We start from the raw sequence: 21,055 nt of genomic DNA on the forward strand, positions 1-21,055 counted from the left end.
ATTATTTCTTCAATTTAGCATGATTGTAATTAAGTACAACTTTTACTTCTGATGTCTGCTTATTTGTGTGGATCTTCAACATTTTATTTTCATTGAAAATGTGTACATATGTAATTATATTTCCATATTAATGTCTTGGCTTTTATAAAGAGAAATGCTGAAGTAAGTTCAAAGTTTGAATACAGATCATCTTTGATTGTTGATATCACACTTTACTCAAAAGTCTTTCAGAAACTAAGTGCATGTTGATAACTTATTTAGAATTTTCAGAACTCCTTTAACTGCTTGCAACTTTGTAAATTTTGTCTTAGTTGGAAACAATTGTAATTTTTATGAATAAGCAGACCTTTCTATTATTAGCTTAAAAAAGAGAAAAAATATGAATTATTAATGTAAATAATCCTTAAAGACACTCAAAAGGATATTACAGTTAACATTTAAGTTGTCAGAATCCTGATTAATATTTAGAAGGACATTATGCTTTATATAAATCATCTTTGCTTATTGTTTTTGAAGCCAATTCTTTTTTTAAAGAAGAATGACTATGTTTGGGGCTTCCCAGGTGGTGCTAGTGGTAAAGAACCTGCCTGCCAAAGCAGAAGACATAAGAGATGCAAGTCTGATTCCTGGGTTGGGAAGATCCTCTGGAGGAGGAGGAAATGGCAACCCACTCCAGTGTCCTTGCCTGGAGAATCCCATAGACAGAGAAGCCTGGCAGGCTACAGTCCATAGAGCCACAAAGAGTAAGACATGACTAAAGTGACTTTAGTCACTTGTGATATTAAATCATCTTGGCTTATTGTTTTTGAAACTAATTCTTTGTAAAAAAAAAAAAAAAGAAGAAGAAGAAGAATGACTGTGTTTAGTTCTTTGGATTTTAAAATTTGTCATCTAAAATGAAAGTTGTAGAAAGTCTGAGGGCATATTACCAATAAATGTATGAGATAAGCAATGTAAGTCAGCTTTCTAATCTATACTGACCTTGGCCTTTTCCTGTGGATAGACATCTATAAATGACCATTTGCATATCCAGGCCCTCCTGCAGCCAAATATTGTCCATCACTTGAATAATCTGCAGAACAAGCATATCCTGACGGAGATCATCTCCAGCCTGTTAGAAACAAAATTATAGACTCTGGGTTTCTTCTTGAATTCCATTGAAAGTTTTCAACAACTCAGTATATGTCATTTCCTTCTCTGAATAACTTTCCAGCCTGACTTAGGGTGGTTTCAGTTGTTCTTTTAGCACTAAGAGTACCCCGTGTTTCTGATAGAAGATCAAAGAAAACAAGAGCTTTCTTTTAAATGATTATAGAAGCTTCAGCCATCAAATTAGAAGTGTCTTGGAATGTTGTTCCCTGATAACAATCTTTCAATTTACTATCCATGTGCAGCCTCTTAACCTCAAAGTCTGGTGAAGAGAGGCTAGACAAACGTTCATCCAAATTTCAAACTCAGCCAAGTGACATCTCTTTCAAAGGGAAATATATTTGATGTGCTACAAGTTTATACACTGATACACATTTATATTACCTGGAGCTTCTTGACTGGGAGTATAAATAGCACATATATGATTCATCAGACTTTGACTTATTGGCTTCTCTTATTTTGAAGGCAGTTACAAAGTTTTCAGAATAAATGGCCTTTGATAACAAGAAATCATAAAGGGGTGATTTTCTAGCATAGGTGAAGGAAATGGAAAATGTCCAAAGGGGAAGGACAGTTCTATGCTGTTAACTACTAAGAGGCTCAGTTTTGAAAATGCTTTCTAAATTATATTCAGAAGACTGTGTGCCACGATGAGATTCTGTGTGGTTCTTTTTCCTTCACCAAAAATGCAGTGCTGGGGGAACTCTTAATGCTTGAGGTTACACAGATCACAGCAAAAATATGGGTGTGGAAAATCCCATGGATGAAGGAGCCTGATAGGCTGCAATCCATGGGGTCGCGAAGAGTCGGGCACAACTGAGCGACTTCACTTTCACTTTTCACTTTCATGCATTGGAGAAGGAAATGGCAACCCACTCCAGTATTCTTGCCTGGAGAATCCCAGGGACAGAGGAGCCTGGTGGGCTGCCGTCTATGGGGTCGCACAGAGTCAGACACGACTGAAGCGACTTAGCAGCAGCAATAAGTGTGATCCTTAAACTAGTCAGAATTGAATACAAATTCCACTCTGAGACCTTGTTTTCTGGTTTGGCTGAGTCATTTAACACATTAATAGAATGACTGGCAAATGTTTCCTTTATTCTTACTGAACTGTATGTAACTTTTTACTCTACTGTCCCATGGGATTCATGATAAAGCCTGATATGGCCCATATTTATGTTTTATTATAAAAGAAGAAAACAACCCAATTTACTAAAATAAGCAAGTGCTCACTAAGAAGAATTTTATGTTAAATCATATCATTTGAGTTGCAGCTGATTTTGATTCAAATTTAATATGGAGGCCAAAAGAAGACTTTCCCCTCTAGAAACTTAGCACAATTCTGCTTTCTGTACTAGTCAAAGGTGGTCATACAATTTCATTTGTTGAAACATACCTCCCGGAGTTTTGCACTGAAGATTCATTGGCTTTGAGCCAGTAATGTTGGATTTATTGCCAATCATAGTAGGGCATGTACTATAATTCTGTGAAAATGTGGAATCGAAAATAACTGGCAGCTTCTGTGCTGTTGCCAGAGGAATAGAGCTATACTAATTTATTTTTCTGAGTAATAAATCAATAGTCCTATCTATGGGATCAATTCGATGTTTCAGGAGAGCTACTGTACCTTAAAAATGACACTGATGTTTTTGCCCATTGGATTGGCATTAATGAAGGTAATCTTCAACGGCAAAGCATTAGATGTGAAATATGAACATGCCTACAGGACAAAAGCAAGAGAAATATGGTGAGCAAAATAAAGCAAAGAGAACAGTTTGAAATCATGGCCCCAGCGGAATCTGTTATATGAGCAAATATAACACATATGAATAATTTTTACACTTTGAAACAAAGAAACATATTTACTTAAAAAAAAAAAAAGACTTTAGTCTACCAACCAAAGCCTTCATTTGTAAACTAAAAAGCCAGCTTTTCAGCAGGTTATAAATCTTCAAGGACATTTTTTCCTCACTAAGCAGTGATGGTGTGGAGGGGGTTTAAATAATCTAAGTAGTATGTGGGTATTGTGCTTTTGCTGGTTGGTTAATATCTAAAAGATGAAATTGCTATTTAAAAAAAATATATTTCCTTTTCATTCTTTCTGCCCAAGAGCATATTTTAAAGAAACATGGATACAGAGTTAAGAAAGACCTGAATACAAATTTGGACTCTGATACAGAGGGAAGTGGGCTTCCCAGGTGGCTCTAGAGGTAAAGAACATGCCTGCCAATGCAGGAGACATAAGAGATGTGGGTTTGATCCCTGGGTTAGGAAGATCCCTTGGAGGAGGGCATGGCAACCCACTCCAGTATTCTTGCCGGGAGAATCTCTTGGACAGAGGAGCCTGGCAGGCTACAATCCATAGGGTTTCAGAGTCAGACATGATTGGAGTGACTTAGCATGCACACAGAGTATGAAGTAAGCCATAAAGAAAAACAAATATTTTGAATTAACACATATATATGGAATCTAGCCAATCCAGCCAATCCATCCTAAAGGAAATTAGTCCTGAATATTCATTGGAAGGACTGATGTTGAAGCTGAAACTCCAATACTTTGCCCACCTGATGCGAACTGACTCATTTGAAACAACCCTGATGCTGGGAAAGATTGAAGGCAGGAGGGGAAGGGGATGACAGAGGACGAGATGGTTGTATGGCATCACTGACTCAATGGACATGAGTTTGAGCAAGCTCCAGGAGTCGGTGATGGACAGGGAAGCCTGAGTGCTGCAGTGCATGGAATTGCACAGTCAGACATGACTGAGTGACTGAACTGAACTGATGGAATCTACAAAAATGGTACTGATGAACCTTTTGGCTGAGCAGGAATAGAGACATAATTGTTGAGAACAGACCTGTGGACACAGTGGAGGAAGAAGAGGGTGAGAAAAAGGAAAGAGTAGCACTGATATACACACTACCACGTGTAAAATAGAAAGCTAGTGGGAAGTTTCTGTATAACAGAGAAGAGAGCTCAGCATGTTGCTCTGTGACAACATAGAGGGTAGGATGGGGAGGTGGGAGGGAGGTTCAACAACAATATGTATGTTGTTGTTGTTTAGTTTCTGAGTCATGTCCAACTCTTTGTGACCCCATGGACTGTAGCCCTCCAGGCTCCTTTGTTCATGGGCTTTTCGAGGCAGGAATACTGGAGTAGGTTGCCATTTCTTTCTGTAGACGATTTACCTGACCCAGGGATCAAACCTGTGTCTCCTGCTTAGCAGGCAAATTTCTTAGTACTCAGCCAACTTGGAAGCCTGAATACACACACACAGATACACACACACATCAGTTCAGTTCAGTCACTCAGTTGTGTCCGACTCTTTGTGACCCCATGGACCGTAGCATGCGAGGCCTCCCTGTCCATCACCAACTCCTGGAGTTTACTCAAACTCATGTCCACTGAGTCAGTGATGCCATCCAACCATCTCATCTTTTGTCGTCCCCTTCTTCTCCTGCCCTCAATCTTTCCCAGCATCAGAGTCTTTTCCAATGAGTCAGTTCTTTGCATCAGGTGGCCAGAGTATTGGAGTTTCAGCTTCAACATCAGTCCTTCCAATAAACACCCAGGACTGATTTCTTTTAGGATGGACTGGTTGGATCTCCTTGCAGTCCAAGGGACTCTCAAGAGTCTTCTCCAACACTACAGTTCAAAAGCATCAATTCTTCGGTGCTCAGCTTTCTTTATATCCAACTCTTACATCCATACATGACTACTGGACAAACCATAGCTTTGACAAAACGGAACTTTGTTGGCAAAGTAATGTCTCTGCTTTTTAATATCCTTTCTAGGTTGGTTGTAACTTTTCTTCCAAGAAGTAAGCATCCTTTAATTTCATGGTTGCAGTCACCATCTGCAGTGATTTGGGAGCCCCAAAAGTAAAGTCTTTCAGTGTTTCCATTGTTTCCCATTTATTTGCCATGAAGTGATGGGACTGGATGTCATGATCTTAGTTTTCTGAATGTTGAGTTCTAAGCCAACTTTTTCACTCTCCAATTTTACTTTCATCAAGAGGCTCTTTAGTTCTTCACTTTCTGCCATAAGCGTGGTGTCATCTGCATATCTGAGGTTACAGATGTTTCTCCCAGGAATCTTGATTCCAGCTTGTGCTTCATCCAGCCTGTCGTGTCCCATGATGTACTCTGCATATAAGTTAAATAGGTGGGGTGAAAATATACAGCCTTGAAAATATACCGCCTTGATGTATTCTTTTCCCAATTTGGAAACAGTCTGTTGTTCCATGTCCAGTTCTAACTGTTGCTTCTTGACTTGCATGCGGATTTCTCAGAAGGCAGGTCAGATGGTCTGGTATTTCGATCTCTTGAAGAATTTTCTACGGTTTGTTGTAGTCCACACAAGGGCTTTGACGTAGTCAAAAAAGCAGAAGTAGATGTTTTTCTGGAACTCTCTTGCTTTTTCAATGATCCAGTGGATGTTGGCAATTTGATCTTTGGTTCCTTTGCCTTTTCTAAATCCAGCTTGAACGTGTGGAAGTTCATGGTTCACATACTGTTGCAGACTGACTTGGAGAATTTTGAGCATTACTTTGCTAATGTGTGAGATGAGTGCAATTGTGTGGTAGTGTGAGCATTCTTTGGCATTATCTTTTCTTTGGGATTGGAATGAAAACTGACCTTTTGCAGTCCTGTGGCCACTGCTGAGTTTTTCAAATTTGCTGACATATTGAGTGCAACACTTTCATAGCATCATCTTTTAGGATTTGAAATAGCTCAACTGGAATTCTATCATGTCCATTAGCTTTATTCGTAGTGATGCTTCCTAAGGCCCACTTGACTTCACATTCCAGGATGCCTGGCTCTAGGTGAGTGATCACACCATTGTGGTTATCTGGGTCATGAAGATCTTTTTTGTTCTTTGTATTTTTGCCACTTCTTAATATCTTCTGCTTCTGTTAGGTCCATACCATTTCTGTCCTATATTGTGCCTATTTTTGAATGAAATTTTCCCTTGGTATCTGTACTTTTCTTGAAGAGATCTCTGCTGCTGCTGCTGCTAAGTCGCTTCAGTGTCCGACTCTGTGCGACCCCATAGACGGCAACCCATCAGGCTCCACCGTCCCTGGGATTCTCCAGGCAAGAACGCTGGAGCAGATTGCCATTTCCTTCTCCAATGCAGGAAAGTGAAAAGTGAAAGTGAAGTCGCTCAGTCATGTCTGACTCTTAGCGACCCCATGGACTGAAGCCTACCAGCCTCCTCCGTCCATGGGATTTTCCAGGTAAGAGTACTGGAGTGTAGTGCCATTGCCTTCTCCGAAAGAGATCTCTAGTCTTTCCCATTCTATTATTTTCCTTTATTTATTTTTTAAAATTAATTTTTTATTGAAGGATAGTTGCTTTACAGAATTTTGTTGTTTTCTGTCAAACCTCAAAATGAGTCAGCCATTGGTTTACATATATCCCCTCCCTTTTGAAACCCCCTCCCATTTCCCTCCCCATCCCACCCCTCTAGTTTGATATAGAGCCCCTGTTTGAGTTTCCTGAGCCATACCAAATTCCTGTTGGCCATCTATTTTACACATGGTAAAGTAAGTTTCCATGTCACTCTATCCATACATCTTACCCTCTCCTCCCCTCTCCCCATGTCCATAAGTCTATTCTCTATGTCTGTTTCTCCACTGTTGCCCTGTAAATAAATTCTTCAGTACCATTTTTCTAGATTCCATATATATGTGTTAGAATACAGTATTTATCTTTCTCTCTCAGACTCACTTCACTCTATATAACAGGTTCTAGGTTCATCCACCTCATTAGAACTGACTCAAATGTGTTCTTTTTTATGGCTGAGTAATATTCCATTGTATATAGGTACCACAACTTCTTTATCCATTCATCTAGGTTGCTTCCATGTTCTACCTATTGTAAATAGTGCTATAATGAATAATGGGATACATGTGTATTTTTCAAGTTTGGTTTCCTTAGGGTGTATGCCTAGGAGTAGGATTGCTGAGTCATATGGTGGTTTTTTCCTAGCTTTTTAAGGAATCTCCATGCCATCTTCCATAGTGGCTGTATCAGTATACATTCCCACAAACAGTGCAAGAGTGTTCCCTTTTCTCCACATCCTCTCTACTATTTATTGTTTGTAGACTTGATGATGGCCATTCTGATCGGTGTGAGGTGATATGTCATTGTAGTTTTGATTTGCATTTCTCTAATAATGAGTGATGTTGACCATCATTTCACGTGTTTGATAGCCATCTGTATGTCATCTTTGGCAAAATGTCTGTTTGGGTCTTTTTCCCACTTTTTGATTGGGTTGTTTGTTTTTCTGGCATTGAGTTGTATGAGCTGCTTGTATATTTTGGAGATTAATCCTTTGTCAGCTGTTTCATTTGCTATTATTTTCTCCCATTCTGAGGGTTTTCTTTTCATCCTGATTATAGTTTCCTTTGCTGTGCAAAAGCTTTTAAATTTAATCAGGTCCCACTTGTTTACTTTTGTTTTTATTTCCATTATCTAGGAGGTGGATCATAGAGGATCTTGCTTTGATTTATATCATCGACTGTTCAGCCTAAGTTTTCCTTTAAGAGTTTTATAGTTTCTGGTCTTACATTTAGGTCTTTAACCCATTTTGAGTTTATCTTTGTGTATGGTGTTAGGAAGTGTTATAATTTCATTCTTTTATATGTAGCTGTCCAGTTTTCCCAGCACCATTTACTGAAGATGCTGTCTTTGCTCCATTGTATATTTTTGCCTCCATTGTCAAAAATAAGGTACCCATAGATGCATGGGTTTATTTCTGGGCTTTCTGTCTTGTTCCAGTGGGCTACCTTTCTGTTTTTGTGCCAGTACCATACTGTCTTGATGAGTGTAGCTTTGTAGTATAACCTGAGGTCAGGAAGGTTGATTCCTCCAGCTGCATCCTTCTTTCTCAAGACTACTTTGGCTATGTGGGGTCTTTTGTGTTTCCATATGAATTTTGAATTTTTTTGTTCTAGTTTTGTGAAAAATGCAGGTAATTTGATAGAGATTGCATTTAATCTGTAGATTGCATTTAGTAGTATAGTCATTTTCACAATATGATTTTGAAAAATATGATTCTTCCTACCCAGGAACGTGGAATATCTCTCCATCTGTTTATGTCATTTTTGATTTCTTTCATTACTGTCTTATAATTTTATGTGTACAGTTCTTTCTTCTCCTTAAGTAAGTTTACTACTAGATTTTTAATTCTCTCTGTTGCAATGGTGAATGGGATTGATTCCTTAATTGCTCTTTCTGATTTTTCATTGTTAGTATATAGAAATGCAAGTGATTTCTGTGTATTGATTTTGTATCCTGCAACTTTGCTAAATTCACTGATTAGCTCTAGTAATTTTCTGATACTATTCTTAGAGTTTTCTATGTATAGTATCATGTCATCTGCAAATGGTGAGAGCTTTACTTCTTTTTTTCTGATCTGCATTCCTTTTATTTCTTTTTGTTCTCTGATTGCTGTAGCTGGAACTTCCAGAAATATGTCGAATAACAGTGGTGAAAGTGGACACCCTTGTCTTGTTCCTGATCTTCAGTTCAGTTTAGTTCAGTCACTCAGTCGTGTTCGACTCTTTGCGACCCCATGAATCGCAGCACGCCAGGCCTCCCTGTCCATCACCAACTCCTGGAGTTCACCCAGACTCACATCCATCGAGTCAGTGATGCCATCCAGCCATCTCATCCTCTGTCATTCCCTTCTCCTCCTGTCCCCAATCCCTCCCAGCATCAGAGTCTTTTCCAATGAGTCAACTCTTCGCAGGAGGTGGCCAAAGTACTGGAGTTTCAGCTTTAACATCATTCCTTCCAAAGAAATCCCAGGGCTGATCTCCTTCAGAATGGACTGGTTGGATCTCCTTGCAGTCCAAGGGACTCTCAAGAGTCTTCTCCAACACCACAGATCAAAAGCATCAATTCTTTGGCGCTCAGCTTTCTTCACAATCCTAATCTTAGGGGAAATGTTTTCAGTTTTTCACCATTGAGAATAATGTTTGCTGCTGCTGCTAAGTTGCTTCAGTCATGTCCGACTCTGTGAGACCCCCATGGACTATACAGTCCCATGGAATTCTCCAGGCCAGAATACTGGAGTGGGTAGCCTTTCCCTTCTCCAGCAGATCTTCCCAACCCAGGAATAGAACCCAGGTCTCCCACATTGCGGATGGAAGCTTTACCAGCTGAGCCACAAGGGAAGTCCAAAAGTGGATATGTCTCCTTCGAGCTGGAGTTGAACCAGTGACCTAAGGATGTCTCTCAGTTAGAGTGTCAACTACAATCCTCTGCTCTACTAACTGAGCTTTTGAAAGGACTTAGGGAAAAGGAAAGACACAGTGTTTGCTGTAGGCTTATCATATATGGCCTTTACTGTGTTATGGTAGGTTCCTTCTATGCCCATTTTTTAAGAGTTTTAAAACATAAATAGGTGCTGAATTTTGTTCAAGGCTTTTCCTGCTTCTATTGAGATGATGGTATAGAAGCAGATTTGTCTTTCAATTTGTTAACATGGTGTGTCACATTCATTGATTTCTGTATATTGAAGAATCCTTGCATCCCTGAAATAAATCCAACTTGATCATGGTGTATGAGCTTTTTGATGTATTGCTGAATTCTGTTTGCTAAAATTGTGTTGAGGATTTTTGCATCTATGTTCATCAGTGATATTGGCCTGTCGTTTTCTTTTCTTGTGTTTCCTTTGTCTGGTTTTGGTATCAGGGTGATTTTGACCTCATAGAATGAATTGGGAAGTGTTCCTTCCTCTGCAATTTTTTGAAAGAGTTTTAAAAGGATAGGCATTAGATCTTCTCTAAATGTTTGATAGAATTCTCCTGTAAAGCCATCTGGTCCTGAACTTTTGTTTTTGGGGAGAGTTTTTGATCACAGCTTTAATATCAGTGCTTGAAATTGGGTTGTTCAAAATTTCTATTTCTTCCTGATTCAGTTTTGGAAGACTGAACATTTCTAAGAATCTGTCCATTTCTTCCAGGTTATCTATTTTATTACCATATAGTTGTTCATAATAGTCCCATATAATCCTTTGTATTTCCGCATTGTCTGTTGTAACCTCTCCTTTTTCATTTCTAATTTTGTTGATTTGATTCTTCTCTCTTTTTCTCTTGATGAGTCTGGCTAAGGGTTTGTCAATTTTGTTTATCTTCTCAAAGAACCAGCTTTTAGTTTTATTGATCTCTACTGTTGTTTCTTTCATGTCTTTTTCATTTATTTCTTCTCAGATCTTTATGATTCTTTCCTTCTGCTAATTTTTTTTTTCTTCTTCTTTTTCCAGTTGCTTTAGGTATAAAGTTAGGCTGTCTATTTAATGTTTTTCTTGTTTCTTGAGGTAGGATTGTATTGCAATAAACTTCCCTGTTAGAACCACTTTTGCTGCATCCCTTAGGTTTGAGTTGTCATGTTCTCATTGTCATTTGTTTCTAAAAAATTTTTTTTTATTTCCCTTTTGATTTCTTCATTAACCTGTAGTTATTTGGAAATGTGTTGTTTAATCTCCATGTGTTTGTGTTTCTTACAGTTTTTTTCTTGTAATTAGTATCTAGTCTCATGGTGTTGTGGTTGGAGAAGATGCTTGATATGATTTCAATTTTCTTAAATTTACTGAGGTTTGATTTGTGACCCAAGTCTATCCTGGAGAATGTTCCATGTGTACTTGAAAAGAAGGTGTATTCTTTTGCATTTGGATGGAATGTCTTGAAGATATCAATGAGATCCATTTCATCTAATGTATCATTGAAGACTTGTGTTTCCTTATTAATTTTCTGTTTTGATCATCTGTCCATTGGTGTGAGTGGGGTGTTAAAGTCTCCCACTATTATTGTGTTACTGTCAATTTCTCCTTTTATGTCTGTTCATGTTTGTCTTATGTACTGAGGTGCTCCTATGTTGGGTGCGTAGATATTTACAATTGTTATGTCTTCCTCTTGGATTGATCTCTTGATCATTAGGTACTGTCCTTCCTTATCTATTGTAATCTTCTTTATTTTAGGGTTTATTTTGTCTGGCATGGGGATTGCTAGTCCAGCTTTCTTTTGCTTCCCATTTGCATGGAATGCATTTTTCCATCCTCTCACTTTCAGTCTATATGTGTCTTTAGGTCTGATGTTGGTTTCTTGTAGACAGCATATATATGGATCTTGTTTTGTATCCTTTCAGCCAGTCTGTGTATTTTGGTTTTAGCATTTAATCCATTTACATTTAAAGTAATTATTTATATATATATATATATATATATATATATATATATATATATATATGCTCCTATTGCCATTTTCTAATTGTTTGGGGTTGATTTTGTAGATCTTTCTCCTTCTCTTGTATTTCTTGACTATATAAGTCGGTTTAACATTTGTTGTAAAGCTGGTTTGGTGATATTGAATTCTCTTAACTTTTTCTTTTCTGCAAAGCTTTTTATTTCTCCATCAATTTTCAATGAGATCCTTGGTTGGTACAGTAATTTTGGTTGTAGATTTTTCCCATTCAGTATTTTAAATATATCCTGCCATTTCCTTCTGGCCTGCAGAGTTTCTGCTGAAAGATCAGCTTTAAGCATTTTACTTGTTCTAATCCCTTGAATTTATTTGTTTACTCGTTGCTTCTCCCTTGCTGCCTCTTCCTTTAATATTCTTTCTTTGTGTTTAGTCTTGTTAGTTTGATTAGTATGCTTCTTGGTGTGTTTCTTCTTGGGTTTATCCTGTATGGGACTCTTTGTTCCTCTTGGACTTGATTGGCTATTTCCTTTGCCATGTTGGGGAAATTTTCAACTATAATCTCTTCAAAAATTTTCTCATACCCTCTTTTTCTCTCTTCTTCTGGGACCCTTATAATTTGAATGTTGGTGCATTTGATATGTTCCCAGAGGTCTCTGAGACTATCCTCAGTTCTTTTCATTCCTTTTACTTTATTCTGGTCTTAAGAAGTTATTTTCACCATTTTTTCTTCCAACTCACCGATTTGTTCTTCTGCTTCAGATATTCTGCTACTGATTCCTTCTAGAATATTTTTAATTTCAGTAATTGTGTTGTTTGTCTCTGTATGCTTATTCTTTAATTCTTCTAGGTCTTTGTTAATTGATTCTTGCATGTTCTCTGTTTTGTTTTCAGGGTTTTTGCTCATCTTTACTGCTATAATTCTGAATTCTTCTTTTTCAGGTAATTTCCCCATTTCCTCTTCGTTTATTTGGACTTCTGTGTTTCTAGTTTGTGCCTTCATTTGTGCAGTATTTCTCTGCCTTTTCAGTTTTTCTTTAAAGTTATTGTATTTGATGTCTCCTTTTCCCAGGCTTCGAGGAAACTTGAATTCTTTCCTTGAAGAAGGTTGAATTCTTTCTTCCTTTTTATTTCTGCCCTCCTAAGGTTGGTCCAGTGGTTTGTGTGAGCTTCATATAGGGTGAGATTTGTGCTGAGTTTTTGTTTGTTTGTTTGTTTTTCCTCTGATAGGCAAGGCTGAGTGAGGTGGTACTCCTGTCTGCTGATGATTTGGTTTGCATTTTTATTTTGTTTGTTGTTTAGATGAGGCATTCTGCATGGGGTGCTACTGGTGGTTGGGTGATGCCAGGTCTTGTATTCCAGTGGTTTCCTTTGTGTGAGTTCTCTCTATTTGATACTCCCTAGGGTTAGTTCTTCTGGTAGTCTAGGGTCTTGGAGTCAGTGCTCCCACTCCAAAGAGTCAGGGTTTGATCTCTGTTGTGGCACATCTCATTTATGTGATGAATTGCCTATGCCTGTTAGTGGCTCAACAACCTGGTTATTTAGTTATTTTAGAGCTCTCAGTCTACCTCCTTGATTTATTGTCCTGGGAAATACCAATACATTCCAAGACCAGAGTAATATCTCTATATGTATCTAACTGTGAGGCCCCACCTGTGGTTCTGCACATCTCTGGGCACCGTGCACATTTCCCCCTGATCTCAGAACACAGCTCCCATGTATTTTCCTCTATTTCTTTGCATTGATCACTGAGGAAGGCTTTCTTATCTCTCCTTGCTATTGTTTGGAACTCCATTCAAATGGGTATATCTTTCCTTTTCTCCTTTGCCTTTAGCTTCTCTTCTTTTTTTAGCTATTTGTCAGGCCTCCTCAGACAACCATTTTGTCTTTTTGCATTTATTTTTCTTGGGGATGGTCTTTATCACTACCTCTTGTACAATGTTACGGACCTCCGTCCATAGTTCTTCAGGCACTCTGTCAGATCTAATCCCTTGAATTTATTTGTCACTTCCACTGTATAATCATAATGGATTTGATTTAGGTCATACCTGAAGGGTCTAGTAGTGTTCTTTTTTCCTTCAATTTAAATCTGAATTTTGCAATAAGGAGTTCATGATCTGAGCCACAGCCAGCTCCCAGTGTTTTGTTTTTGTATGTATGTATATTTATGGCTGATTCACATTGCTTTGGCAGAAACCAATACAATGTTGCAAAGGAATTATTCTCCAATTAAAAAAAAAAAACAAAAAAAAAAACTTGGACTCTGTCACATCAACTGTAACACCTTGGACAAATTACTTAAATGTTTTTGCTTGTGTGTTAGTTGCTCAGTTGTGTCTGACTCATTATCCCTATTTCACATTGGAATAAATGTTTGTATCTTAATGTAATATAGGGGTAAAAATCCTACCTCATACAATTTTGTAATAGGTATATGAGTTAATGGATATAAAATAGCTTTTACAATGTCTGATATTAATCAGGTACTTCTAAAAGATTAATGCATTTCCCCCCTTTTTGTTAATGAACATTTTCTTATCTTTACAAATAACTGTACAACATATATTTCCTGTTCTCATGTTTTTCAATTATACTTTACATTTTATCTTCAGCTAAAGCTGAACAATATCATAAACAGTATCGACTGCTTCCCATTATTTTCCTTTTATGTGCTTATAATTGTTTGAGTGCTAAAGGCTATATGTTTTTAGGTTATTAGAGAGTTCATGTTGACAGTGAAAAATTAAATCAATACTAAAAGGAAAAGGATTTTATACTTTTAACTTATCAACTTAGTAAACATATGACATCAATACATTTTGAAAGATCGGTTTGAATGTCATTATTACTGAGAAGTCTGAAATGGGTAGAAGAGAGGAAAGGATCTATTTCTTAACCTATCGATGTAAATCTAACATAATCCCCAGGCAAACAGAAACCCTTGTTTACTGAATCAATTTGAGTTTTACAGTGAAAGAATGAGGCTGCCTGTTAAGTAATGAATTCTTGCTGCAAGAATCAGTCAGTCAGGGAATATGACCTTCTGTCATGGTATTAATTAGGAAACCCTGTATTGGGCCACAGTCTAGACTAGTGGTTTTCAATTTTTCCTCATTCAACTCTGGGGATGAGAGGCATGGGGGGAGGTGATAAAGTCTTTGAGGCATGCCAAGTCCAGGGAAGAGACAAAGGGCTAAGGGAGACTGAGCCCCTCTTTGTAATTACATCACTGAGAGTGATTGTGCTTTCATTGTTTCATATTTTGGTTTTCAGATGCAGTCTGTTTTTTGAGAGTCACAACAAAAATACCATACACTTGACAACTAGTATGCACAAACCACTATCTATATGCAAATAGAAAGAGGCACCATATCTACCTCTGAAAGAGCCTGTGGAAAGTTGGTAAGAAAGTATACACACATGCATTAAGTCAAAAATAATTTACAAGGCAATGTAACATAGTTGAATGAGGAAGCACATGAAGAAGGGAGTATTTCAGAGATGAGCTGAATTTGAAGATTGTGAAAGACATAGATTAGTAAACAGGTGAAAGAAAATGTTTGCTAGATAGGAAAAGGCAAACAAAGACACCTCAGAGTAGAAGTTAAATGTGGATTGGGAAGGCCATAACCAAGAGATAGGGAAGAATAAATCAAAGTCTTAGAGGATAGTTTATAAAAATGATGAGATAAAGGAGCTGGAATAGAGAAAGATAAGAATACGGAAAGGATGATATGACTTCTCTTGTTGTAAAGTAAACACTGCTGAAATAGATTTAAAAGAGATTTTTAAAAGGAAAAGAAATCTATTTAGTAAATGAAAAGTCTGGTCCTTACTTTCCCAGGAGTAGAGAAGGATTGCATTAAGTTATTTCTACTCTCTCATTCTATCCATCCCTTAGTGAGACAGGAAATGGTCCATTGTGGTTAGTGGTCTGAACGAGAGAGGTAGGGGTGAGAATTCTTCTTGTAAAGAAAGCTTAGCCAAACCTAAGAAGACTTTTGCTTTCTGTCTTGAAGGGCCATGTTTTAAGAAATGGATTGAGCCAGGCCTGAGTGCTTCTCCCTAATGTAGTTAACTGATGGTGATTAAACTAGAATGCTGACTGTGTATGCAGGCTTTGCCATGCTCTCTCCTTCATGGGACTTCTCTCCAGAGTGACTTCTTTAAAAAAAAAAATTAAATTTATTTATTTTAATTGGAGGCTAATTACTTTACAATATTGTATTGGTTTTGCCATACATCAACATGAATCTGCCACAGGTGTACACGTGCTCCCCATCCTGAATCCCCCTCCCACCTCCCTCCCCGTACCATCCCTCTGGGTCATCCCAGTGCACCAGCCCCAAGCATCCTATATCCTGCATTAAACCTGGACTGGCAATTCATTTCTTATATGATATTATACATGTTTCAATGCCATTCTCCCAAATCATCCCATCTGCTCCCTCTCCCACAGAGTCCAAAAGACTGTTCTATACATCTAAGTCTCTTTTGCAGAGTGACTTCTGACACACGATAAGCTCAGTATTGACTTTTCCACCATCACTGCATTTATCAGCTTTCTCCCCACATGGGCTTTCTGATGTCCTAGAGGACTGGTGATATAACCAAAGATCTTCCCATACTCATTATTACATCCATAGGACTTCTAACCTGTGTGAATTCTGTGATATATAATGAGGTGTGAGTCTCAACTATGTATTTTCCACATTTATTGTGTTTTTGCTGGTGTGAAGTCTGTAGCATAAAGTAAGGTATTCACTAGACTAAACGCCATGCCATGCCACATTCAAAAGGCTTTTCTCTGGCGTGAACTTGCTCATAATCAACACGTTTAGAGGTCTGACTGAAGGCTTTTCTACACTGCCAACACGTATGTGCTTGTTCGCTGGCATGGGGAACCCAGTGTCAAGTAAGACTGACACTGACTATCTTATTTGACACTGGATTTACTCTAACTGAAGGCCTTACTACGTTCCTTACACTTGTAAGACTTCTCCCCAGTGTGAACTTTCTGGTGGTCAGTAAGATTTCTATCAGAACAGAGAGCATTCCCACATTCATTTCAACATAACATTTGTCACCTGTGTGAAGTGCCTGGTGCTGTAAAAAGATTCTACTCTGAATGAAGGCCTCCTACACTCATGATATTCTGCAGACTTCTCCCCAGTAAGGGCTGTCTGATGTGCCTCTGAGGGAATGAGGAGTGAAGGCTTTTCTTGTTTGTCACTTTGATGAGGTTTCTCCCTGTCTATATTTATTGAGACGGGAGGAGTGGTGACAAGTCTCCTCACATTCACTTCCATAGAGTCTGTCCCCTCAGTGGGTGCTCAGATGAACCACTGGCTGAGGGGTTTCTCTAAAGCTCTTAACATACTCATTACATTCCCAGAGTTTCATACAAGTGTGGATTCGCTGATGGTTAACCAGATGTGGGTTCTGACTAGAATTTTGCTGCATTTATGGCACCTTCAGTGGTGATGTGTGTCCCTTCAGACCTCCTTGTTGTTCAGTAGGACTGAGGACAGACTAAAATGTCCTGCAGGTGAGAGCTTCGCCTGCCACTTTCCCTGTTCATTGCTGTATGCACGGCAGAGCTGACCAGAGCATATGGGCAAAGAGATGGCTCCACCTGGGGCACTTGCCAGCTTCAGGAGAAGTGCTGATGGCTGCGGGTTGCTGTAGGGGAGGAGCGTGGTCTCAGCCACAGCACTTTGGGTGCTGACTGCTGGGCTAGTGGGGACCTTGGCCTGGCCAACTCACCTGGACACTTCCACAGCCACCCAGTAGAGCCAGTGCTCCACATCCCCAAGGCCTGCATGAGGCCTTGATATGTAATTTTAACTGAAAAAGAAAATCTTTATATTCCTTAAACAATAACAACAAATCAATAAGGCAGAAATAAAAAATAACATCTGGCCTTCACAATCTCCATTGTTCTTTCTATGTATTGCTCATGTGGCTGCTTAAATGACCTAGTTATTTATGTAAAAACCTTCCTTTTCATTTCAAAAACTGTTAACTGGATCCAACTGTTTTTTGATTGTAGTGCTAGAAAAATATATTAATACTTATAACCGAAGAAAAAAAGATACGCTGTCTTTGAAATATCGAGTTTCCATGTATCTTTAGCATCAATCAGTGTATACTACTCATAATAAAAATGTTACACATTTTTTAAAAAATCAGTGATGATTTGGATTTTAGCTTTGATAGACACCTCAGCTTATGGAATTGATGTTTTGTTTTTGTTCAAAATACATCTATGAAGTATATTAGGAAACTTTGTAGGGTGTCTTTGTAGCAGAAAAGTCAAGGTGACAGCATTAAGTTTTTAGCAAAATGTTTTCTATTCATGCATTGTGCGGGTGTGTGCATGCTCGGTCGTGTCCAATTCTTTGCAACCCCATGGATGGACTGTAGCTCTCCAGGTTCCTCTGTCCATGGGATTTCCCAGGCAAAAATACTGGAGTAGGTTGCCATTTCCTTCTCCAGGGGATCTTCCTGACTCAAGGATCAAACCTGAGTCTCTTTCGTATCCTGCTTGGCAGGCAGATTCTTCACCACTGTGCTTCCTGGGAAGCCCTCTTCTATTCATACTAATGGTCTAATTTTCCCCTTAATTATTAAATTTGTTTCCTTGACTTATTAAGACTTCAGTTATGTAACATTTACTGTGTATGTATGAAAGTTTAATCTCTTCACTTCTAAATGTCACTTATCATTCATTTTTAATAGAGTCTTCTAGTCTTGGATTTTGGAGAAAGAATGATTCTAAGTCAGACAAGTGTGACTGATAGAGACTTGGCAGAGAAGGAGTTTGTGAGTTCAGTGATGCTAAGAAGGGCTTTCCGGGCATGAGTAAAATCACAAAATATATCACATAGCATCATGACTCATGAACATCAATGAATTTTAAATTGAATCAAAACTGAGATGTTATAGCTAATGATATATTTGTGTCCTAGGCAAGGGTGTACACATAATCTAAATAAGCATGAAATTAAACCAGCCTGCATGGGGTCACCAAACCAACCAGTTTTGATTAAGTCAAGAAATCAATTTAAGTAAGGAGTATTTTTATTTTTTTCACTGAACTGAAAGTCTGCTTCTATTAATAAACCAATGAAATAGCTGATGCAGTTAACGTGATCCCAACTGGTCACAGTGCATCAAATAGATCACGCAGTTTGGATGAGATCCAATTAATTTTTCTTAAATAATTATAATAACAATTCACAAATTGTTTCTGCCATTTCAAAACCTAAACAACACAAAATAAAAATACTCAACTTATCTACTGAATACATCGACTTACATCACCATCAATCCCCTGTACGCATAGGGCAGGGTTCAGAGGGAGGTGACAGGTCTTTGCACACCAAAAGAATTCTTCTAGTCTGCCAAGCTCCTTCTTCAGCACCTCCTGTGAAAAATCATTAGAAAAAGCATTTTTGAAACTGTAAAGAACTTGACTTTCCATTCAAGTTGTACGTTTCTTCTATTGATTATATAAACTCGTTAATTTAGGGGTTACACACTTGGGTGCTTTGGGTCGGTGGGTGATGTAGCTGCATATGAGGAGGCAACAGGCTAAAATAAGAGGGAGACCTAGGAAAAATGAGGGCGTAAAGATTGAATGCCTTTCCTGAAGCACTTTAAATTAAAAACAAAAGCAAAACAAAGTACTGTTCTGTTCAAACAAAACATGATGCATGGGGCTTGACCTGTGACCTAGCAACTTGCAACCCCTACTTTAAGGAATTATTAACATGATCCATTTATTGTAATTCCCTGAAATCTTAGTTTGTAACTCTTAAGATTTACACTTAATACTGATAGTACATTTTAGAAAAAAATTTACATAGAGTAGGTGCAATAATGACAAAAAAGATAATTATGGACAATTGATAAATGTCAGAAACAGTAACATATATGAACAAATAGTTTACTAAATGCCAGTGAGTGTATTTCTGATACTTGACTTACTCTCTTCAACAGTCCTCTGCACACGTGGAAGGTCAGAGACCAAACAACACCTTTAGCATTGTGTATCCCCTGAGAGGAAGACAACAAACTTACAGATATCAAGGGGGAACTGAGGGGATGGGATGAATTGGGAAATTGGGACTGACATATATACACTATTAGGTATAAAACAGAAAACCAACGAGAACCTACTGTACAGCACAGGGAACTCTACTCAGTGCTCTGTGGTGACCTATATGGGAAGGAACTCCAAAAAAAGGGGGACACATGTATGCATGTAATTGATTCACTTTGCTGTACAGAAAAAACTAACATAACATTGTAAAGCAACTATACTCAAGTAAAAAAAAAAAAAAAAAAAAAAGAATTGTGTATTCCCTGTCAAAAAGAGGGAAAAGCAATGATAATTAAAAAAAACAAAAAAACAAAAAACTTTTGGCCTACTTTGAAAACTCTTTTAAGTACATTTCTACAAATGAGGATATCAGATTAATGATGCTTGACCAACTCTCAAGAGTTTCTCAGCTCTGACTCCTGGCTCATGGTCAAATGACAGAATCGACTGCTTCCAGAATCCAGAAAAACAAGGAGGAGAAGTGGGGCAAAGTTCCACAATGGGATTCTTTTCAGCTGTCCTCTTTGTCTTTTCTATACCTGGATTTGCCTGAAGAGCATCACAGAGGGGAACCTCTGCTCTCTTTAACTAAAATTTCTTCACTGGATATCAGGTTAGTTCAGTTCAGTCACTCAGTCACGTTCAACTCTTTGCGACCCCATGAATCGCAGCACGCCAGGCCTCCCTGTCCATCACCAACTCCTGGAGTTCACTCAAACTCATGTCCATTAAGTCAGTGATGCCATCCAGCCATCACATCCTCTGTTGTCCCCTTCTCCTCCTGCCCCCAACCCCTCCCAGCATCAGAGTCTTTTCCAATGAGTCAACTCTACGCATGAGGTGGCCAAAGTACTGGAGTTTCAGCTTTAGCATCAGTCCTTCCAATGGAACACCCAGGACTGATCTCCTTTAGGATAGACTCATTGGACCTCTTTGCAGTCCAAGGGACTCTCAAGAGTCTTCTCCAACACCACAGTTCAAAAGCATCAATTCTTTGGTGCTCGGCTTTCTTCACAGTCCAACTCTCACATCCATACATGACCACTGGAAAAACCATAGGCTCGACTAGATGGACCTTTGTTGGCAAAGTAATGTCTCTGCTTTTTAATATGCTATCTAGGTTGTTCATAAGTTTCCTTCCAAGGAGTAAGTGTCTTTTTTTGTTTGTCTTTTTTTCTTGTTGTTTTTTTCATAAACACATCACTGTTTATTTTCTTTTTCTTTCTTTTTTTTTTTTAACTTTACAATATTGTATTGGTTTTGCCATATATCAACATGAATCCACCACAAGGGTACACATGTTCCCCATCCTGAACGCCCCTCTCACCTCCCTCCCTGTACCATGGCTACAATCACCATCTGCAGTGATTTTGGAGCCCCCCAAAATAAAGTGTGACACTGTTTCCACTGTTTCCCTATCTATCTGCCATGAAGTGATGGCACCAGATGCCATGATCTTAGTTTTCTGAATGTTGAGTTTTAAGCCAACTTTTTCACTCTCCTCTTTCACTTTCATCAAGAGGCTTTTTAGTTCCTCTTCACTTTCTGTCATAAGAGTGGTGTCATCTGCATATCTGAGGTTATTGATA

General features: G+C 38.4%; 1 protein-coding gene across 10 annotated transcripts in view; it reads right to left on the reverse strand.

Annotated features, from left to right (window-relative positions):
• PIK3C2G (phosphatidylinositol-4-phosphate 3-kinase catalytic subunit type 2 gamma) overlaps nt 1-21,055 on the reverse strand; it is a 651,449-nt gene that overhangs the window by 178,982 nt on the left and 451,412 nt on the right. For all 10 annotated transcript variants that reach the window (XM_086401881.1, XM_086401878.1, XM_086401882.1 and 7 more), the window contains 3 exons: nt 18,681-18,788; nt 2,777-2,869; nt 982-1,111 (listed from right to left, as the gene is read on the reverse strand). In XM_086401881.1, coding sequence (XP_086258007.1) covers nt 982-1,111; nt 2,777-2,869; nt 18,681-18,788 — 331 coding nt within the window. The remainder of the gene's footprint in view (nt 1-981; nt 1,112-2,776; nt 2,870-18,680; nt 18,789-21,055) is intronic.

This window comes from Bos grunniens, chromosome 5, assembly GCF_055505025.1.
Source record: "Bos grunniens cultivar Pamir isolate PY7600 chromosome 5, Bosgru_T2T1.0, whole genome shotgun sequence".
Taxonomy (NCBI): Eukaryota; Metazoa; Chordata; class Mammalia; order Artiodactyla; family Bovidae; genus Bos; species Bos grunniens.